Source organism: Chinchilla lanigera, unplaced genomic scaffold (genome assembly GCF_000276665.1).
Source record: "Chinchilla lanigera isolate Chin_1 unplaced genomic scaffold, ChiLan1.0 scaffold00015, whole genome shotgun sequence".
NCBI lineage: Eukaryota > Metazoa > Chordata > Mammalia > Rodentia > Chinchillidae > Chinchilla > Chinchilla lanigera.
In genome coordinates this window covers 10,073,661-10,092,805 of record NW_004955416.1, presented here as the reverse complement: position 1 = coordinate 10,092,805, position 19,145 = coordinate 10,073,661, and the positions used below count along the sequence as shown (strand labels likewise).

Below are 19,145 nucleotides of genomic sequence, written 5' to 3'. Positions count from 1 at the left end.
AAGAAAGAGAAAAACAAAAAGAAAAGGAAAGACAGAGGGAGAAGCAAGCGGAGTGGTGTGGACACAGACCTGGTTGACAGATGGCGTGGTAAAGTGAGATCACCCTCTGAGATGAGCTAAGGCCTGGGCAGGGCTGGGCTGGCATGACCACACCAGGGAGTGACTCAGTGCAGGAAGTGGATGTAGGACAAAGCCCAGGTAGTCTGGGATGCAGCCAGTTAGTTTTAGCTTCTCTGAAGAAAAGCAGATCTATTTAGCAACCATATTACTCTCTGCAGCCCATTTCTAGAGCCTGTGTGAGCATGAAAGGTAGGGAAAGTTGCCGAATAGAGAAGTCCTGAATCTCAGGGTAGAACTCATTGGCCACCTCAGCTTTCTGGTTTCTGTGGGACACTTGAAAACATGGTCTTTGTAGAATCAGGAGGAACTGGCATCCTCTCTATCTATCTCCCCATGACTGTTAAGACCTCAGCCAAACCTAGAGTCTTGGCTGAGATGGATTTGGAGGTCGAGGGGCAAATCCCCAAAACCCAGGTGTCAGTGTTGCCCTTTCCTGACCATGGCATCCTTGTGAGCCAAAGTAGAAGGTGCCATGGAATTCCAGCTCTACTCTAGATCTCACACTGGGGACCGTGACTGACCTGACTTATTCTCTTCAGAGATTCTTCAAATTTTATTTACTCCTGATTGCCAATACATTTCTCTTTGCTTTCTGTGCACTTGTGTACGTGGGCCTCTGGTTTAGTTCATAATAGGACCTACAAGACAATGAATTTAAGAGTAGAAGAACATGCTTTTTTGTTCTTTCCTGCTTTCCTTCTCAGAAGGTGCTCAACACATAACAGGCATGCTCCACATAGTCAACTGCCTTTCACATGCCTTCCAGTTTGTTGACTTTAGAAATTAGGTTGTTTCCTGGTGTGGTAGGTGGTGCACATCTGTAATTCCAGCCCCCGGGAAGCTGAGGCAGGAAGATCACTGTGAGTTCAAGGCCAGCCTGAGTTACTCAAGGCCAGCCTCAACTACATAGTGAGACACTGTCTCAATAAAATAATAAAATAAAATAAAATTACTGTTTCCTCCAGGAGGAAAAAAATATTTCTTTTTCAGTTGAAGACAGTTGGTCCTCAGAGTAAAGAGACCTGGATTCTAGTTCACCTTAGCGCCTAACATATTCTGTGAATTTTTTTTTATCTTCTTCATTTCTAATATAAGGAAGTTGAAATGGATGGTCCCTGAGTCCCTCCCAGCTTTAGAAATTCAACATGTCTCATATTTTCATTCTTGGGAAAGGTAAAAAAGCCTCATGGGCGGGGATATTGAATGAAAAACAGAATTGGAATGGTGGCAGCTGAGTGCTCAAAATTCAGTCTCTAAGCTTCAATTGAAGTTTTTCCTAGGCCAGGCATGGTGGTACACACATGTAATCTGAGCACTAGGGAGGCTGAGGCAGGAGGATTTGCAAGGTCAAAGCCAGTCTGGACTACAAAGCTAGACCCTGTCAACAAACTAACAAACAAATGAGCAAAACAAGCCTTTCCCTTTTAAACCTACAAGGAAGGCTGGGGATATAGTACAGTGGCACAAGGGCCTGTCTGGCAAGTGCAAGGTCCTGAGTTTGAGTCCTGATATCCCCTGCCCAAAGGAAAAAAAAAGAAACCTACAAGCAACTAGGTTTTTGCATTTCTCAAATCCCCTATCCAGGGTAAATGGCACTGAATTAAACCTAGGGAGAGCTAGAGTGATCTGCCTGTTCTTCTAGCATTTCTGAGAGCCACCCGAGGAGCACAGTCTATCTCTTTCAGTAGCTTTGAATCCCTTAATATGACTAACCCTGTATTTGGAGTGGCCTGCTGTCTCCGCCATGTAGATCTTCAGGACAGTCCCCACTGTGCTTGCCCACTGTGGCTGTGGACAGCAGTGAACACTCGTGGTTATGTGGAGTGGCGCGTGGCAGTGGCGCTGGTTGGCTGTGTGTGTCTCAGTGCTGTCCTGTGTGGTGTGGACGTCTGTGTGCAGCTTGGCGTGGCTACTAATGTGCTCCTGGCCTTGCAGGCTCGCAGTGCACAGGGCTGTTCAGCACCACGGTGCTGGGCGGCTCCTCCAGCGCCCCGAATCTTCAGGACTACGCCCGCAGCCATGGCAAAAAGCTCTCGCCTGCCAGTCTGAAGCACCGAGATGGTATGTGGGTGGGTTTTGGGGGGCAGCTCCTTTTTTCACCTGTCCCCTAGCAAGGACACAGCTCCAGAGCCATTCATGCTTAAGGTGGTACTGACAATGGCCTCATAACAAGTTTTCTTCATCAGTAATAGATGGGAGAACCAGGACCCTTTGCACCCTTCCATTTGCATCCCTCTCACCATACGAATACTATTTACTTACGCTTATCCCTTCATAATCTCCCACATACAGCCTTGCTGCCTCGGTTTGTATGCTTTCCCGGATTCTGGCCTGTAGGGGTGGATCAAGAGAATGATGCGTGGTCAACAGAAATGCTGTGGAACCTTGATTGAAATCCAGGAAATCAAGCTTAGGGGAAGTTGCTCAGCTCAGGTAGCAGAAATGATACCGCAAGAGACTGCGAAGAGGGAAGAAGGTGGTCACGCACATTTTACTTACAGATGCCCGGCAGGAGGGCGTAGTGGTGAAATCAGTGTTTACGGGGCCACACGATGGTAGACATGGTGCAGGCTGCTGAGAGATTGCACCAGAGGAAAAGGCTGTGGCAGTCAGGTGTTTGAGGGGCGGGGATGGGATCAGGTCGTGTCACTAACTAAAGAGTGTACTATGGGCAAATTCCAACGCAGAAGGGGGGCACAGGGTGGGTATAATCCCCATGATGTCTTTTCTCCCCAGAGCTCTTGTTTGTCCCGGCCGTAAAACGATTTTCTGTGTCGTTTGCAAAGCATCCGACTAACGGTACGTTTGCTTTTGACTCAACATCATCCCTCCTCACCATTGTCACCTCCAGACACTTAACCGCTGAGTTCTGACACTGACTCTGCCTCTCCTTCCACTGTGTTGACACCCTGCTGTCTCCAGATGAGCTCATCACTAAGTGTCCTTGCTGGGACCTTTCCCTTATGACCACCTGCGGCGTGCCTGCAGCCTCTCCCCGTGGCAGCGCAGGGTCTTTCTTCCATATCACTGTCCTGACCATCATGTCCTCTGTGTCAGCATCACCACCCCAGATTGATAAGTCACTCCCTCTCCTGTCATGTGACTGCCGGGCCATGCGCAGATGTGGTAATGGTTCCTCTTCTGAGAGAATAGTATTGCCTAGATTGGGCCAGTCGCTTCTCTTTTCTCCCCCTACTCCTCAGCATACATAATTTTCATCTTCCTGTTTTTTTCCTCCAACTCGTTTGGTGGGGCAGATGACTAGTTTGTTCCTGTGCTGGAGCAGTGCTGCCATCCCCACTGTGGCCCCTGCTTACCAGGAATACAGCGTATAGTTCCCATCTCCACACTCCTGTCTCCGGCTGTTGTGTGTAATTTGTGTGGCACTCGTGCTCCTGACATCTGCTTTATGTTACTACTAACCTAGTGCCTGGGCTTAGGAAACAGCCCGAATCGCTGTGGGATAAAAGAAAGAGAAAGGAGTAGGAGGTAATAGGTAATAGGGAAATAGGAGGTAATAGGTAATGTTGAGAAAACATTAAACTTTGAGATTTTTTTCTTCTTGTTTGGGAATTTTTTTTTTTTTTTTTTTTTTTTTGGTATTGGGGATTGAACCCAGGGCCTGTGTATACTCAGCCCTGTACCTTAAGGGTTTTTGTTGTTGTTGTTATTGTTGTTTTTTTTTTTTTGTCTTTTTGAGACAGGGTCTCACTATGCAGTTCAGGCTGGCCTTGAGCTCACTTTGTAGTCCAGGCTGGGTCTCAAACTCATGATGATCCTCCTGCCCTGGCCTCCTGAGTGCTGGGAGCCACCACGCCTGGCTCATGTTGTTGTTGTTTTTTGAGACAAGGTCTTCCTATGTAGTTCAGGCTAGCCTTGACCTCACTGTATAGCCCAGGCTGGCTTCAAACTCGTGGCGATCCTCCTGCCTCAGCCTCCCAACTGCTGGGATTACAGGTGTGTGCCACCACGCCTGGCTCCGAAAGTTTTAAATGTAGTTTCCATGTGGCTCCAGCCTGCCTATGGCAGAGCCATCTCAGAGAAACTGGAAGTAAAGAGGTGAGGTGTTCGTTGGGGATCCTGAGGGAGATTAGAAATGCATATTGTTTCAAGAATATCAAAGAACTGGATCTGCCCACATTAATGGGATGAGTTTGATGACCTTGTGAATCACAACTGAGGGGTTGTGGAGTTTTTGTAGGGGATGGCAGGAGAACCAAGGCCCACTCCCTGTTGAGATTTTACCCTTTGTATCCTTAGTTTTTTCTCTGCGTTGTGTCTCGTCCTCAAGGTAAACATACTTTTGTAAGATATGATTTTCTTCTAAGAGCTAAGACAATCAGAAGGCTTCATGCTGACACCTCCTGCTGCCTAGCCAGTGGCACGTGCAGGACTTTAGAGCTGTTGGATTGTGCGTCCCCACTGGCACTGCTGGGGTTTCTCCCTGGGCTGACAAGCCTAGATTCTCAGTTTCACAGGCTAAACCCTCAGGCTCCCACTTGTGCCATGGCAGAAGTCCCCATTGAGAGCAAGGTGGTTGCACCAACTCATTCAGCTTCAGTCCTTTCTGGCCTTCCGAGTGGCATAGTGCTGACGTGCTTGACCCATAACAGCAAGCGAGGGACTTGAACTGAGGGCCCATAACCCATTACCAGGAGCGGAGGCCCCTGAGATCAGAGTTAAATCGTATCTCCTAGTTTCTTAGGAACCATAGGAAAAGGCCCAAGCGCATAAGACAGATCCTATATATCTCCAGTTCCTTGAAGCCTTGGTTGGCAGACTCACCAGCTGAAGAAAACAAGAATTAATTTTACCATAAGGAGGAGAGGAAGAAAGACCTGCACAATTCAGGTATAATGCAGGAGAACAGATTCCAGATCTCCTCCAGTCCTTTGCATACTTCCTCAGGAGTCTTCCTGCCTCCTGTGTTTTCCTTGTGCTTGAGCTTGGAGGCTGATATGCTTGAAAAGCCAGAATCTGGGATCTTACTGCTGGCAACAACAGAAGTTTAGAGCTAATGTCTCTTGCTGAGGATCACCTAGAGTTAATTTGGCCTTAAGACAGTCGGAGTGCTCTACCCTCTGGCCAAAGTCTTGCTTGACTGACCCAATAATTACAGGGTGAGTGCTCTGTCTCCAGTTGCTTGTGGCAGATTATTCACAGCAGTGTGCCAGCCTACTGTTTCATCACCACCACCTGCTTGCATGATGTCTGGCTTGGAAATAGCAGCTGGGAGAATTGGACCTGGCTTTGGGAAGGAGGCAAGGCAATGCTGCCTCCGTTCTTTGATTGAAGAGCAACCCTCAGTCCTTCCTTGCCGCTTTTCTGATAAGCTTTTATCACGTCCTGTGATAATACGCAGCATATAAGTGTGGCCTGTTACTAAACTGTATGCTGAACTCACCAGAGCAAATTAATGAAGTGGGATAGAGACTGTGGCTCGCCCTTGCCCCAAATGTCAGAGTGTACGGAACGGACTCATCAAGCCCATTATCTTCCAGGGACCCACACAATTGTGTGACTGTTGAAGCAGTCAGTGCTCACCAGACTAGCCTGGAGAGAGCTAAGTTCTCTCCTGACATCCAGAGTAAGGCTGAAAACCATATTCTCGTGGAAGCACCCTGTGGGACGAGTTCTGGTCTGGGCGTTCTGAGTAGTTATCCTCAGCTGCTTTGATCCTACCTTCTCTACACGGCATCCTGTCCTCACATCAGGCCTGTAGACTCCATTCCTTTTCTCCGAGATCTTTCCTGTTGTTCCCCTTATACTTCCTACCACAGGCCTTCCACTGTCTTCAGCCTTTTGCAGCTGATCCCAGGCATCCACAGTTTGCCAATCAGCCAAAATGATGAGGGACTTAGAATCAAAGCTTTCCCACTCACCAGCTGAAAACACCATTTGGACTCATCAGCAGTGGAAAGATAACATACAGTCCTCTCACTTCGGCTTCTGTAAAGGACACAGTGTCCCCCAAGGCTGATATTTCTGTTTACTTTAAAAAATATGTGTGTATTAGAACAAGAGTAATGTAAAGATGATTAGTCATTTTTAGAAAATTAGTGTTTCATTTTCTACATGCACTGGTCTGTTTATTTATTTATTTATAGATAAAATCTTGGTGTGTAATGCAGGCTGGCCTTGAACCCACTATGTAACCCAGGCTGGCCTGGAATTCCCAGCAGTCTTGCCTCAGCCTCCCAAGTGCTAGGATTATAGGTGTATACCACCACACCTGGTTTACGTGCAATTGTAAAGGAGTCCTACACTTGGTTTCCTGCTAGTGCTCTGTGCCAGCTGCCTGGCACCAGCCTTGTCTGGGGCTGTTTTAGTGTGTGGTCCGGAGGCCTAGCCTGAGCTTTCAGGAGCCTTTTTAGCTTTAGACTTATCTTGATACCTAATATACCATTCTTGACCCACTTCTCTGAGTAACTTTGAATGGTTTCATCTCTATCCCATCTTGTAAATGCCTTTCTCCAATTAGTTTGTTCAGAATGACCTAATCAGGGCCTCTGGAGCCCTAGCACAGGTTCTCAGCTGCAGAACTGCCAGCTTGTCCCAGTCCAGAGGATGTGAGCACTGCCAGCCCTGACTGAGTTATGCTCCGGGGGAAGGGCAGGCCCTTGTGTGATGAACCCTTGTCTACTTCATCCCTCTTTTATACTCACCCTGTGTTGCCAACACTGTTCTGGCCTGCGAGAAATGCCCAGTGGCCCTGACCATCTCACCTTCTTTCTTAGCTCACCTTGGATCTGCGTGGCCCCCACTTCCCAGTAATGCTGTGCCAGTCAGTGCCCCCTCATTGTCTCTCCTTCTTCTCTTTCTTTACCCCTGTGCTTCCTACTGTGGCCCCCTGCCCTGTCCAGAGCTGCTGGATGACCAGCACCCTGTGGTCCGGTTGCTGCGCGGTTTTTCCTCTGACTGCCCAGGGTGCCGGCCGGTCTCCTTGGATGCCACACTGGCACATCATCTGCACCAGTGCTCCTACCACCTGCGCCTCTTCCGGAACTGGCTGCGCTCAGGCCAGGATGACCCCGAGTGCCTCTACGGTATCCCCTGCTGCAGGCTGGCTGCTGCCACTGCCCTGGCTGGAACCAATTGCTTTGCTTATTGCACTTGTGGCAGGAGAGCCCATCTGGTCCTTTCTCCTTTTTGTGCTAAGGTTATGCGACTTGCATTTAGTTGCTTGGATGGGATCAGGGCCAGACTGCCTGGTAGCTGTAGCCCTGGCTGCTCGCCCCTCTCCTGTTCTTCTTTCTCACTGCCCCAGTGTTACACATTCCCCAGTTCGAATCAGTATAAAGTAACCTTTTGTGCTGGAACCTGTTCTTATCTCTAATCCTTTACTACCACCATCTTCTGAATGGAATATTTTACGAACCACTCTGAGGAGCTAGAGACTCCTCCGCTCTCCTGCCACTGGATTATAGGGGGAAACTGAGGCACAGAAGCCCTAATCAAATCCTTGAGGCAAATAAAGGCCAGAGGTTAGAAGGTGATCAGGTAAAATCATTTTGAATTACAGGGGTTACTCCATGGTGAGCAGGATGCTGGTTGCTTTAAAGAGATGTAGAGGAGACACTGGAAAGATTGGGGCCTGAAAAAGTGGTTGGGATCATTATCTTGACCCTCCAGAGAGAACATTTTTTCTATCGGTATTCCCTGAGAGTAAGGGACACACTTAGGTTTACCTTTGACCTTATCAGGACTGGCCGTCCTATACTGGAATACTGAGTCTAGAGCAGAGAATCGGTCTTCTTTTTTCAAGGGGATTTGCCTCATTTTCCTGATGGAGTATAGAGATCCTAGCAAGTAGAGCAGAAGAGAAAAACGAAATAACTAAGGAAAGAACTTCCGTTCCCCACCCTGTTCATGCATGTGATTTCCTCAGCTGCGCTTCATGTGTACTGCATGCTCTCGGATTGCATCCAAGTCCTCCCACCTTTCTCCCCACATTGTAAACGTGCATGACTCTCTTCTCCGAATCCATGCCCTCCTCCTTAATCTGATTTTCTTGTTCATGGTACCTGAAACCTGCTGTTCCCTCCCAGCTCCATGGCCTCCCTGCTTCATGTTAGATCTACAGTTTCACCCTGTACCTCTGGATCCTTATTTCATTTCCCAGAAAGTACAAGAGCAGTGTTAGTGCTTACCCTCCTGGGAATCTGCTGATTTTTCCATGGGACATTGCAGTTTTTCCATAGACAGGATGAGAGGTGATTTGATTCACCTGGAAGCATTAAAAATAGATGTTTTAGGAAATCTAAGGGTAAGAAAACTGGACTTCCCTAGGAGCTCTAGCGAGTTCCCTGTCCTGGAAATCTTGGATACCCCACACTCTAAAAGCCACAGACTGTCCTGATGGCTCTCAGGGACTCTCAGCTTCCTTGGCCAATTAGGGTGTATCTGGCAGTAATAACATGGCTTTGCCTATTTTTTTCCCAACAGGATTTGAAGGGTGCTCCATGGTGCCTACCATATACCCCCTGGAAACACTGCATAATGCTCTTTCCTTGCGTCAAGTGAGCGAATTCTTAAGCAGAGTCTGCCAGCGCCACACAGAGGCCCATGCACAGGCATCTGCAGGTATGGAAAATGCTGTATTTCTGCCTCCATTTCCCTGATTCCTAGAACTTGAGAAAGCAGTGAGTTAGCAGAAAGTAATAAATAGTTAGGCACTCCACACACACACAAAAGTAGACTTGAAAAGTGTGCAGTCAACTACATATGCTGACTGACCATCATAGAAATGCACTCCTTCCTGAGGTAGTTTGTATACTTAAAACGATCCCACTAAAAATACAAACTAATTTTGAAATTCTCATTGAAGAACAAATAAGCAGAGTTAGCGAAGAAAATCCTTAAGACCAATGAGAAGATACTAGTCTTACCACATTTTAAACTACTTGTTTTGTTTTATTGTCTTTTTGAGACAGGGTCTTGCTATGCAGTTCAGGCTGGCTTTGAACTCACTTTGTAGCCCAGGGTGGCCTCACATAGCGATCGTCCTGCCTCAGCCTCCTGAGTGTTGGGATTACAGGTGTGCACCACTACGCCTGGCCTTGTCTTTTTGTTTTTCTTGTTTTTTTGGATAAGGTCTTGCTATGTAGTTCAGGTTGGCCTTGAACTCACTATGTAGCCCAGGCTAGTCAAACACAATGATCCCCCTGCCTCAACCTCCTTAGTGCTGGGATTATAGGCCTGCACAACCATCCCCAGCTTTTGGGGTCGTAGTTATAGCTCAGTGGCATAAGTGCCTGCTTGGCAAGCATGAGGTCATGAGTTTGATTCCCAGTACCAAAAAAAAAAAAAAAATCCCAGCTTTTTTCTTTGTTTCCATTTTAAACTATTCTATAAAATGTCTACAATGACAACAGTATAGTATTGGTACCTGAATAAACAGATCAAGGAAATAAAAATTTAGAAAGATATGAAATTAGCATTTCAAGATACCGGGTGAAAGATGTCTTCTTAAAAATTAGAGTAAAGCTGAGGCAGAAGAGTCACCGGTTTGAGGTCAGCCTAGGCAGCTCAGTGAGACACTGTCTCAAAAGAAATATTTTTAAAAGTGGGCTAGGAATGCGGTTCAGTGACCTCCAGCTCAGTACTGGAAAAAGAAAAGTGGAATAGGTCCAATTAAATAGTCACTTGACAAAAATAAATTTGACTCTGCACTTCACCATATAGATGCTATATGAATCAGATTCCTTTTTGCTGTTCTAGGGATTAAACCCAGGGCCTTCACACTGAGCTATATCCCCAGACTTTTTCTCTTTTTTTTTGAGACAAGGTCTTGCTTTGTAGTTCGGGCTGGCCTTGAACTCATAGCCGTCCTCCTCGGCCTGCTGACTGCTGGCATGTGCCACCATACCTAGCTTCTAGACCTTTTCTATATTGTACTTCAAGACAGGTGTCTGGGGGCTGGGGATTTAGCTCAGCGGCAAAAGCGCCTGCCTGGCAAGCGCAAGGTCGTGAGTTCGGTTCCCGGTACCGGAGAAAAAACCGAAAAACCAAAGACAGGTGTCTGTAAATTGCTAAATTGTCCAGGCTGCCTCAAACTCACAGTCTCCTGCCTCAGTATCCCATAGTGCTGGGATTATAGGAGTGCACCACCACACCTGGCTATTGAATGATTTGGGCACAGAAAACTACAGAATAGTTGGGTTCAGTAGTGCACACCTGTGATGCCAGCTGCTCAGGAAGCTGAGGCTGGAGAATCACAAGTTTGAGGCCAGCCTGGGTAACTTACTGGGGTCCTGTCTTTAAAATAAGCCATCAAGCAAATAAAGAAGAGCTGAGGATGTGGTAAAGTAATTGGTTAGCCTGCGTGAGGGCCTGGGTTCAATCCCCAGTACCACAATAACGAAACAAACTATAAAATATTGCACCAGTTAAAGGAGACCTAAATAAATGGAAAGGCACTTCATGTTCAGCTAGGAGACTTGATATTGTTAAGAAGAAAGTACCACAGTGATCTGTGAGTGTAATGCAGGACATACAAAATTGCAGAAATGGAAAATATAATAATAAAATATAGCCAGGCATGGTGGTGCACATCTGTAATCCCAGCACTCAGGAGGCTGAGCCAGGAGGACTGCTGTGAGTTCAAGACCAGCCTGGGCTCCAAAGTCAGCTCAAGGCCAGCCTGAACTGCATATCAAGACCCTGTCTCAAAAAGACAAAAAATAAGTTAATTAATTAATTAATTAATTAAATATAGTAAATAAATATAGTAAATGTAATGTTCAAATTCATGTGAAATTGCAAGGCCTGAATAGCCAAAAGAATATTGAGAAAGAAAAAAAAATGTTGGAGAAATCACATCCCCCAATTTCAAAATGTACTATCATATAATGCTAGAGTAGTCAAAATAATATGGTACAGCTGAATGTGGTAGTACAGGCCTGTAATCCTAGTAGCCAGGAAGCTGAGGCAGGAGGATTGCTGCAAGTTCAAGGCCAACCTGAGCTACATAGTGAGTTTGAGACCAGCCTGAACTATGTACGTAAAGATCCTGTATCCACCAAAAAAAAGTACTGTGATAAGGATAAAACTGCAGATAAGTGGAATAGAATTGAGAATCTAAGAATAAAACTACATTTATGGCTAGTTGATTTCCTATAAGAATGTTGAGACTATTCAGTAGGGAAACATAATCTTTTTAATAAAGGGTGCTAGAATCATTTGTTTGTTTGTTTATTTTGATACTGGGAATTAAACTCACAACCTCACGCTTGCCAAGCAGGCGCTTTGCCACTAAGCTATATCCCTGGCATGCTGGAATCATTTTATCCATATTCAAAAAATTAAATCCCCACAGCACTATATAAAAAGTTAACTCTCCTGTTGGGAGACTGAGGCTGGAGAATTGCTTGAACTGAGGAGTTTGAGACCAGCATGAGCAACATAGCAAAACCTCATAAAAAAAAAAAAAACTCATGGGCTGGGGATTTAGCTCAGCGGCATAGTGCCTGCCTGGCAAGCATGAGGCTGCTTGTGAGTTTGATTCCTGGTACCAGAAAAAAAAATGAAAAAAAAAAAAACCTCAAAATGGATCAATGACCTAAATATAACAGCTAAACCAATAAAACTCTTTGAAGATATGAGGTAAATCTTCATGACCTTAGATTTGGCAAATGATCTTAGACAAAAGCATAAAGAACAGCAAAACCAAAGACCTCTAGAAAAGGAAGAGATAGTTGTAAGTCATATGTCTGTCAAGGGTCAAGAATAAAATACCTTAGCACAAAAAGATAAGCAACCCAATTTAAAAATGAACATAGCACTACATAAGTAAGTTAGTTGAAGGCCAGCCTGCACTACATAGTGAGACCCTGTCTCAAAAAAAAAAAAAAAAAAAGCTGGGTATCGTGGTGCACACCTATGATCCAAGCACTTGGAAGCCTGAGGCAAGAGGATCACTATGAGTTCAAGGCCAGCCTGAACTGTACAATGAGACCAAAAAAAGAAAAAAAGAGCCAAGGACTTGAATTGACATCTCTGCAGACAAGAAGCCCATGAACAGTTGTTCATTCTCGTTAGTCAGTGGAGATATGCAAATATAAACTGCAGTGAGATGGCTTCATTCTCACTAGGATGGTGGCTTTAGAAAAAGAATTCTTGTCTGTTGCTTGTGAAAATATAAAATGATGCAGCCACTGTGGAAAATTTTGATACTTCCTCAATAAGTTAAACATAGACCTGGGGATGGTGGTGCATGCCTGTAATACTAGCACTCAGGCCGAAGCAGGAGGATTACCACGAGGTCAAGGCCAGCCTAGGCTACATGGTGAGTTCAAGGCCAGTCTGAACTACATGGCAAGACCCTGTCTCAAAAAAAAAAAAAGTGAAATTAGAATTGAAATTCTAAACATAGAATTGCAAAGTTCACATTTTACGTGATTTCATTTATGTGGAATACCCAGCAGTTCTACCCCTAGGTGGACACCACAAAAAAAAAGACAGCCGGGCGTGGTGGCGCAGGCCTGTGATCCCAGCACTCTGGAGGCAGAGGCAGGAGGATCGTTGTGAGTTCGAGACCAGCCCGGGCTACAAAGTGAGCTCAAGGCCAGTCTGAACTGCAGAGCGAGACCTTGTCTCAAAAAGACAAAAAGAAAAAAAAAAAAAAAGACAGAATATGTGAAAACAGGCACTCAGACAATTATTTCACCCAGAGGTTTACATCAGCACTACTGACAGTAGTCAAAAGGTAGAAACAACTGACATGCCCACAAATGGATAAATAAAATGATATATATACATAAGCAATGAAATATTACAGAGCTATAAAAAGGAATGAAATACTCATGTTACAGTCTGATGAACCTCAGAGACATCCCCAGTGAGTGAAGCCCAAAGCAAAAAGTCACATTTTACATGGTTTCATTTATGTGAAACATCCAGAATTTGGAAATCCATAGACAGAGAAAAGGCAGATTGGCTGTTTCCAGGGCTGAGTAGGATGGAATGGGTAGCTGACTTAACAGGTTTGGAGCTTTTCTTTGGGGAAAATGAAAATGTTTTAGAACTAGTTAAGGGTGGTGGGTTCACAACACTGGGTGTACTAAATGCTACAGAATTACTTACTTTGAAATGGTTCACTTTATATTATATGGGTTTATCTCAATGAAAAAAATTAACATGCAAGTAGTAAAAGTCAGCAGGGACCCCGGTGGTTCATACCTGTGATCCCAGATGCCTAGGAGGCTGGAGCAGGAAGACTTCAAGTTTGAGTCCAGCCTGGGCAATAAAAGGGTAGGGAGGTAGCTCAATGAGAGCATGCCAGGGTTGTTTTTTAAAAATGTCTTAAATCTAGGAAGTGAGTAATGAGCATTGATTGTTCTAATCTCTGTTACTTTTTTAAAAGTAAGTTTGAAAATTTTCATACTATAAAGTTTAAAAGAGGGTTTGAGTGAAGGAGCCCTAGGATACACTACTTCCTAGCCCCGGAGTGAGAAGTTGGCTTGACTGTTTGCTGAGATCATTGTGACCCTCGGATTCTTCACTCGCCTTTTGCTCTCCTGCTCTCCCCTGCACCTGTGCAGCCCTCTTTGACTCTATGCGCAGCAGCCAGGCCTCCGAGGGCCCATTTTCCCCGCCCCGCGGTCTTCATTCACCCCCGCTGCAGCTCCAGCAGCGCTCTGAGAAGCCTCCATGGTGTAAGTAGACTTTTTGTATCTGCCAAGACAAAGATCAAGAGGAATGGAGGGAAGCCGGGCATGGTGGCACACCCCTGTAATCCCAGCACTCGGGAGGCTGAGGCAGGAGGATCATTTCAAGTTCGAGACCAACCTGGGCTACAAAGTGAGCTCAAGGCCAGCCTGAACTGAATAGTGAGACCCTGTCTCAAAAAGACCAAAAAAAAAGAGGAATGGAGGGAGAGGCGGATGAGGAGCCAGTCACATGAGGAGAAAATGACGAGGGTTGCAGACCAGGAGTGACTCTGAGAAGCAGTCTCATCTCCTGTTTCCAAGATACAGGGAGCATCTGCTCATTGTCCTTCCGTGCTGTCAGTGGAGCCTCCTGTCTCGCTGAAGAGCTACTCGGAGACAGTGACCCAGAGCAGCTTTGGGGAGAGGAGGATGGGGATGCCCCTTTCCTCAGATCCTCTTTTGGTCTTGCTGTACGGTTGTCTGGTAAAGGTGATTAGGAGGCAGCCTAGATATACAGACCAACTTGGAGCAGGAAGCTGGAATTTGCTCTTAGTTTTGCATGTCCCCTTTCGCTAGTTGTTGAAACTTGCTGAGGAATAATGTTGCAGACATTCCTTTTAGTGACAGTGTGAACAGTGGAGCCACAGGAAGTTCTTGGGATAATTGCAGAGAGGGGAGCACTGGTGCTAATAAGAGGTGGGGGTACGGCCAAGGTACCAGAAAGGGAAAACTGCTTTCCTTATCATCCTGCCTCTAGGGAACAACTGAAAGCAAACATGCCTTTCATTCTTTTACTCAGAGGCCTGACAGAAAGGTTTCTATTTCAGTGCTAGGATTAACAGTTGTAGAATTTCGTCCTTCGGACACTCTGTAGGAAGAAGAAACATTCCTCCCTGACACCAGGAATCCCTCTGCTGAATTTCAGATTATCCGACATTTGCCTTGCGAGTGCCCCTTGTCCTCTCTCCTGGAGTGTTTATGGACAATCTTCTTCTGTTCTATTTCTGACTGGCCTCTTTGATTTGCCTGAATCGGGTCACTAGCTGGATAGTAAGGCCACTTCTATACTTGGCAAAAGCTTGGCTTACACCCTCGCTTCTTTTTTTTTTTTTCTGTCTGGTATCAGCTCTTCATTAGTAAACATCTTTTTGGGAGTCTGTCTGTCTGTCTGTCTGTACCAGAAACAGGCTCTATAGCTTTAAAACCTGGCTCAGGCCCCCAAACCATGTTCCTCTTCTTTTTCTGCTGAAGCGGACCTCCTCTGTCCCTTCACAGCAGAGAGATAACTACTGTATTTTGGGGCTGGGAATTTAGCTCAGCGGCACAGCACCTGCCTGGCAAGCGCAAGGTTGTGAGTTTGATTCCTGGTACCGGAAAAAAAAACGAAAAAAGAAACTTCTGTATCTTCAACTCCACCACCAAGTGAGCGTGTGTGGGCTCAGGCTTGCCAGCTTCCCCAGATTCTCTTTGACAACAATATAGTCAGGTGTTTACTGTTTCTGAATCTATCATCATTGATACCATAGTGCTTTAATACATAGTTACAATACTATGGTGAATATTAGGTTGGGCTTGGGATCATCCCACAGTGTAATTGAAGACTCTAAGGTCTTTATAATATTATTGACAGAATCTGGGAAATTAGTTTTTATAGTTTTCTATGTGTATAATAGGCACAGTTTTGTAACATTATATGTCCCAAGATTTAGTGTTTTAAACTTGGATCTGTGGATGGGCTTCAGAGAAGTCTGTGAGCTCCAGTGATCATATGTGAAGATGAATGTGAACCGTTTCATACATAAACCCTTCCTGGAAGATAATTCATGACTTTCACTGATGCCTCAGAGGGGGCAGCAACTCCCAGAAAGGCTAAGAACTTCTGCCAGCCGGGCACAGTGGTGCTTCCCTGTAATTTCAGCTGCTCAGAAGGCTGAGACAAGAGGATTGCAAATTTGAAAGCAACTTGGCCAACTTAACCAAATCCTGTCTCAAAATAAAAGAAGAAAGAGTGGGGATGTAGCTCAGTGGTGGAGTGAGCACCTAGCATGCATGAGGCCCAGTACCGCAAAAAAATCAAAACAAAACAATGCAAACAAAACAAAACAAAACAAAAAAAACTGCCACTTTCAGATTCCATGTCAGTCTTCCATTTTTGTACAAACCATTTGTTTCTCCCTACTGTTCTGCCTTACAGGGTTTTTCTACATTTTCTTGCTTACTTATCTCCTGGGATATAAGCAAAGATTTCCTCTGCCCAAGAAATACATTGATTACTTTTAAGAGTGATTCTAACACAAGGTATAAATCAGGTTCAACTGTGAGTGTTTCAACAAAATAATATTGTTCTCCTCTCCCTTTTCCCCACCCACGCCTTTACAATAAACCTATAGAATTAGGATGTCTGGAGCTGAAATCTGGAAATCTGGATTTAAAAACTGTTTTTTTCACAGTTGGTTTTTTTTTTTTTTTTTTTTTTGGAATTGAACTCATGACCTCAGGTTTGCCAGGCAAGCACTTATACCACTGAGCTACATCCCCAGCCCACACAGTTTTTATATATAACCTAATAATGAACCACTGGACTAAAGTGTTTATACGCATATGAAGTAGGAATGAGAAGGCATGGGAGTTTGGAGTCAGGCTAGAGGTATATTTATGAATTAACCAAATGAAGTGGGTCTCACTACTCTCCTGAAGTCTTAGATGAGCCTTAATTCTATTCTTGTAGACCAGGGTCACAGTTCCTGAGCTGGGCAACCTTAGGAGTCTCTGCCAAACTTAGGAAGCATTCAGACCCTCTCTCCCCAACACATGAGCGCCACAGACCATCCATTCTAGCATTTGAACTCTATGTGTAGGGTAAAGCGAACTCTTCCAGTTTGCCTGACTTGGTCTCTTGATTTTGCTTTACAGATAGCAGTGGCCCTTCCAGTACTGTGTCCAGTGCTGGTCCTTCCTCCCCCACTGCTGTGGATAGCAACTCCCATTTTGGCTTCAGTGACCAACCCTCCCTACGTACACATGTGACGGAAGAGAGCCAAGGACTTGAGCTGCTCCAGGAGGCCCCCAGAAATAGAACACAAGAGCTCCCCATAGGAGGGCAGCAAGAGCCTTTTGAACCAAACCAACCCCCACAGGAGTCACCTGTGGAAACCAGCAAGCCGGGAGGCCAGGAGATTTCTGAGGTCAGCCAGTCATGCCAGAAGAGCCATGACTCTGTTAACCATACATGCCAGCCATGCCAGAAGGCCAGCCAACTGTGCCAGGAAGCCTCTGAGGAAATTTGGCAGCTTTGCCGGGAGAACCCTGAGGAAGTCAGCCAGCCAAGCCAGGGGGTCCCTGCGGAGACCGGCAGGCTGGTCCACGGGCTCCCTGTAGGGGTTAGGGGCCTGGTCCAGGAAACCCTTGTAGAAGTTGACAGGCCAAACCAAGAAATCCCTAAAGAGTATAGCCAGCCATGCCGGGAGTTCTCTGTAGAGGTTGGCAGGTTGGCCCAAGAGGTTTCTGCGGTCAGTCTGTCACCTCGAGACATCCTTGAGGTTAATAAACCATCCCAAGAGCTCCTTGGCAAGATTGATTTGGAGGCCCAGGAAGTCCCCGAGGAGATTAGTCAGCAGTCTCGGGTGGTCCCTGAGGTGATCCATCAGCTGCCTAGAGAGGATGTTCCCCAAGCCCTGTATCTGCAAAGTGACCCAAACCCTCAAAGCCAGTCTCCAGCCCATGACCAGCACTCACCCCTTTCACCAGCAACATGTAATCAACCATTTTCTTACTAGTGGTGTCTCACTGCACCAGCCATTTGTGCCAGCAGCCTTTTCTGTTGGCTCTCATCAGCCAGAGAGAGGAGTGCCCCTCCATAGAGGTGTCTGAGAAAGCAGGCCTCTTGGCATGAAGCACAACTTGTGCCAGGGCTGCATGTGGCAAAGGTTAGTTTCATGTGCAAAACAACCTTTGGCTCCTTGCTTAGCCATTCTACTGGAATGGGATTTTCTTAGGATAGCTGATCTGTCATTACCTAACCTACTCTGAGCACCACAGGAAATTCCAGATTGTTAAAGGAAATGGCACTTAACTGCTAAAGACCAGCAAGGGGCCAGTAGAGGCCAGCAAGTATGAAAGGGGACTGCAGGGTCTTTATACAGGAAAATATCCACCACATCTCAAGGTACCCTTTAAATCATGTATGCCAGGGTCAGGGAGACTGTGGTCTTTACTAGTACTCCTCAGGCAGAGCCAAGATGGCCATCTGAAATGTCTGGAAAACAGTTCCCTTCCCAGACAAATGTCTGTCATAGCCACTACTCTTAGACTGAGCTTACGGGTGTTTCTCCAGGTGCCCCTGCGCCCCAGTCCTGCTCCTCTGAGCAAGTGCTCTAGGGAAAAGTAGTCAGTAGTTTGCTGAGCAGCTTCAGAGTGACTCCTGACTATGCTCTGGGGAGTCCTGGCCATGCTCTGAAGCTGGGCCCTCTTTGCTGTGGGGCTTTTGGGCCTAGGAGATACTGTCGTAGACAGAATCAGGTTCTATTTTAAGAGATTAGCAGAGATCAATATTATGAAGACTAGAATATATATATTTCCGTAGTTTGCCAGGGACAAGGCACAGACTGGCCAAAGACCAAACACTCCAGAGTCCCCAAGAAGTTTGTTTCATATCATGCGTCTTTAGGACCCAGATGTGATTCTGAAGCTTTTCCCAAAGATCTGGGGATAGGAGTGGGGGTAGGTAGAAGGGGTAATACAGTCATTAGAGTTGGGGGCCGGAACATTTTGAGTGCTCAATAAATATGAAACAATCAGAGTGGTGGTGGTAGTGATGATGTTCTTGTGAATTTAAGAATGAATATGATGGTGACTCCATTGTATCTGCAACTAAATCTGAATCAGTAGGAAGCCATCATAGTTGAGCAGAAATGGGATATAACACTACAGAGATCCGGCGTCCCAGAAGATCCCTGCAGCAGTCAGTCCACCATTCCAAATGTCTTTAATAAGTAGAATGTGGCGTAGTTGGGGTGGAAAGAAATTTAAGCCCTGTGAAGCACCAGCAGGCACCTGGTTTCTCACAGATCCTTGGAATCCCCTCCACATTTTTCATTTTAAATCAGGAGTTGATATCAAGAGGCCACACCCTCTCTACCCCACTGATGTCTTTAGACTGGGAAAGCCAGAATGCTGGGAGTGCTAGACAGTCCCCCTCCTGATACGTGCACGTTCATAACCACTTCTGCCATACCTGGGACTCCTGAGGGGCTCAAATCTTTTTATTCCATGGGAACAGTAAGTGCTAAAGGGCCTGTACTTTGGGGAAAATATTCACAGTGACCACACAGTGAGATGGGGTTCCCAACCTCAATAGGTTTGGAACCTCTTAGGGCT

General features: G+C 45.9%; 1 protein-coding gene across 12 annotated transcripts in view; it reads left to right on the top strand.

The window, feature by feature from the left end:
* Positions 1–18,567, top strand: part of Ppip5k1 (diphosphoinositol pentakisphosphate kinase 1) — a 39,030-nt gene extending 20,463 nt beyond the window's left edge. For 6 of the 12 annotated variants that reach the window (XM_005381392.2, XM_013512453.1, XM_005381393.2 and 3 more), the window contains 5 exons: positions 2,056–2,181; positions 2,857–2,919; positions 8,566–8,703; positions 13,662–13,775; positions 16,683–18,567. In XM_005381392.2, the coding sequence (XP_005381449.1) occupies positions 2,056–2,181; positions 2,857–2,919; positions 8,566–8,703; positions 13,662–13,775; positions 16,683–17,545 (1,304 nt within the window). In that variant the 3' untranslated portion in view covers positions 17,546–18,567. Of the gene's footprint in view, positions 1–2,055; positions 2,182–2,856; positions 2,920–6,983; positions 7,167–8,565; positions 8,704–13,661; positions 13,776–16,682 lie in introns of all 12 variants that reach the window. The other 6 variants (XM_013512455.1, XM_013512451.1, XM_013512456.1 and 3 more) reach the window with 4 other exon arrangements.
* The last annotated feature ends 578 nt before the right edge of the window (positions 18,568–19,145 follow it).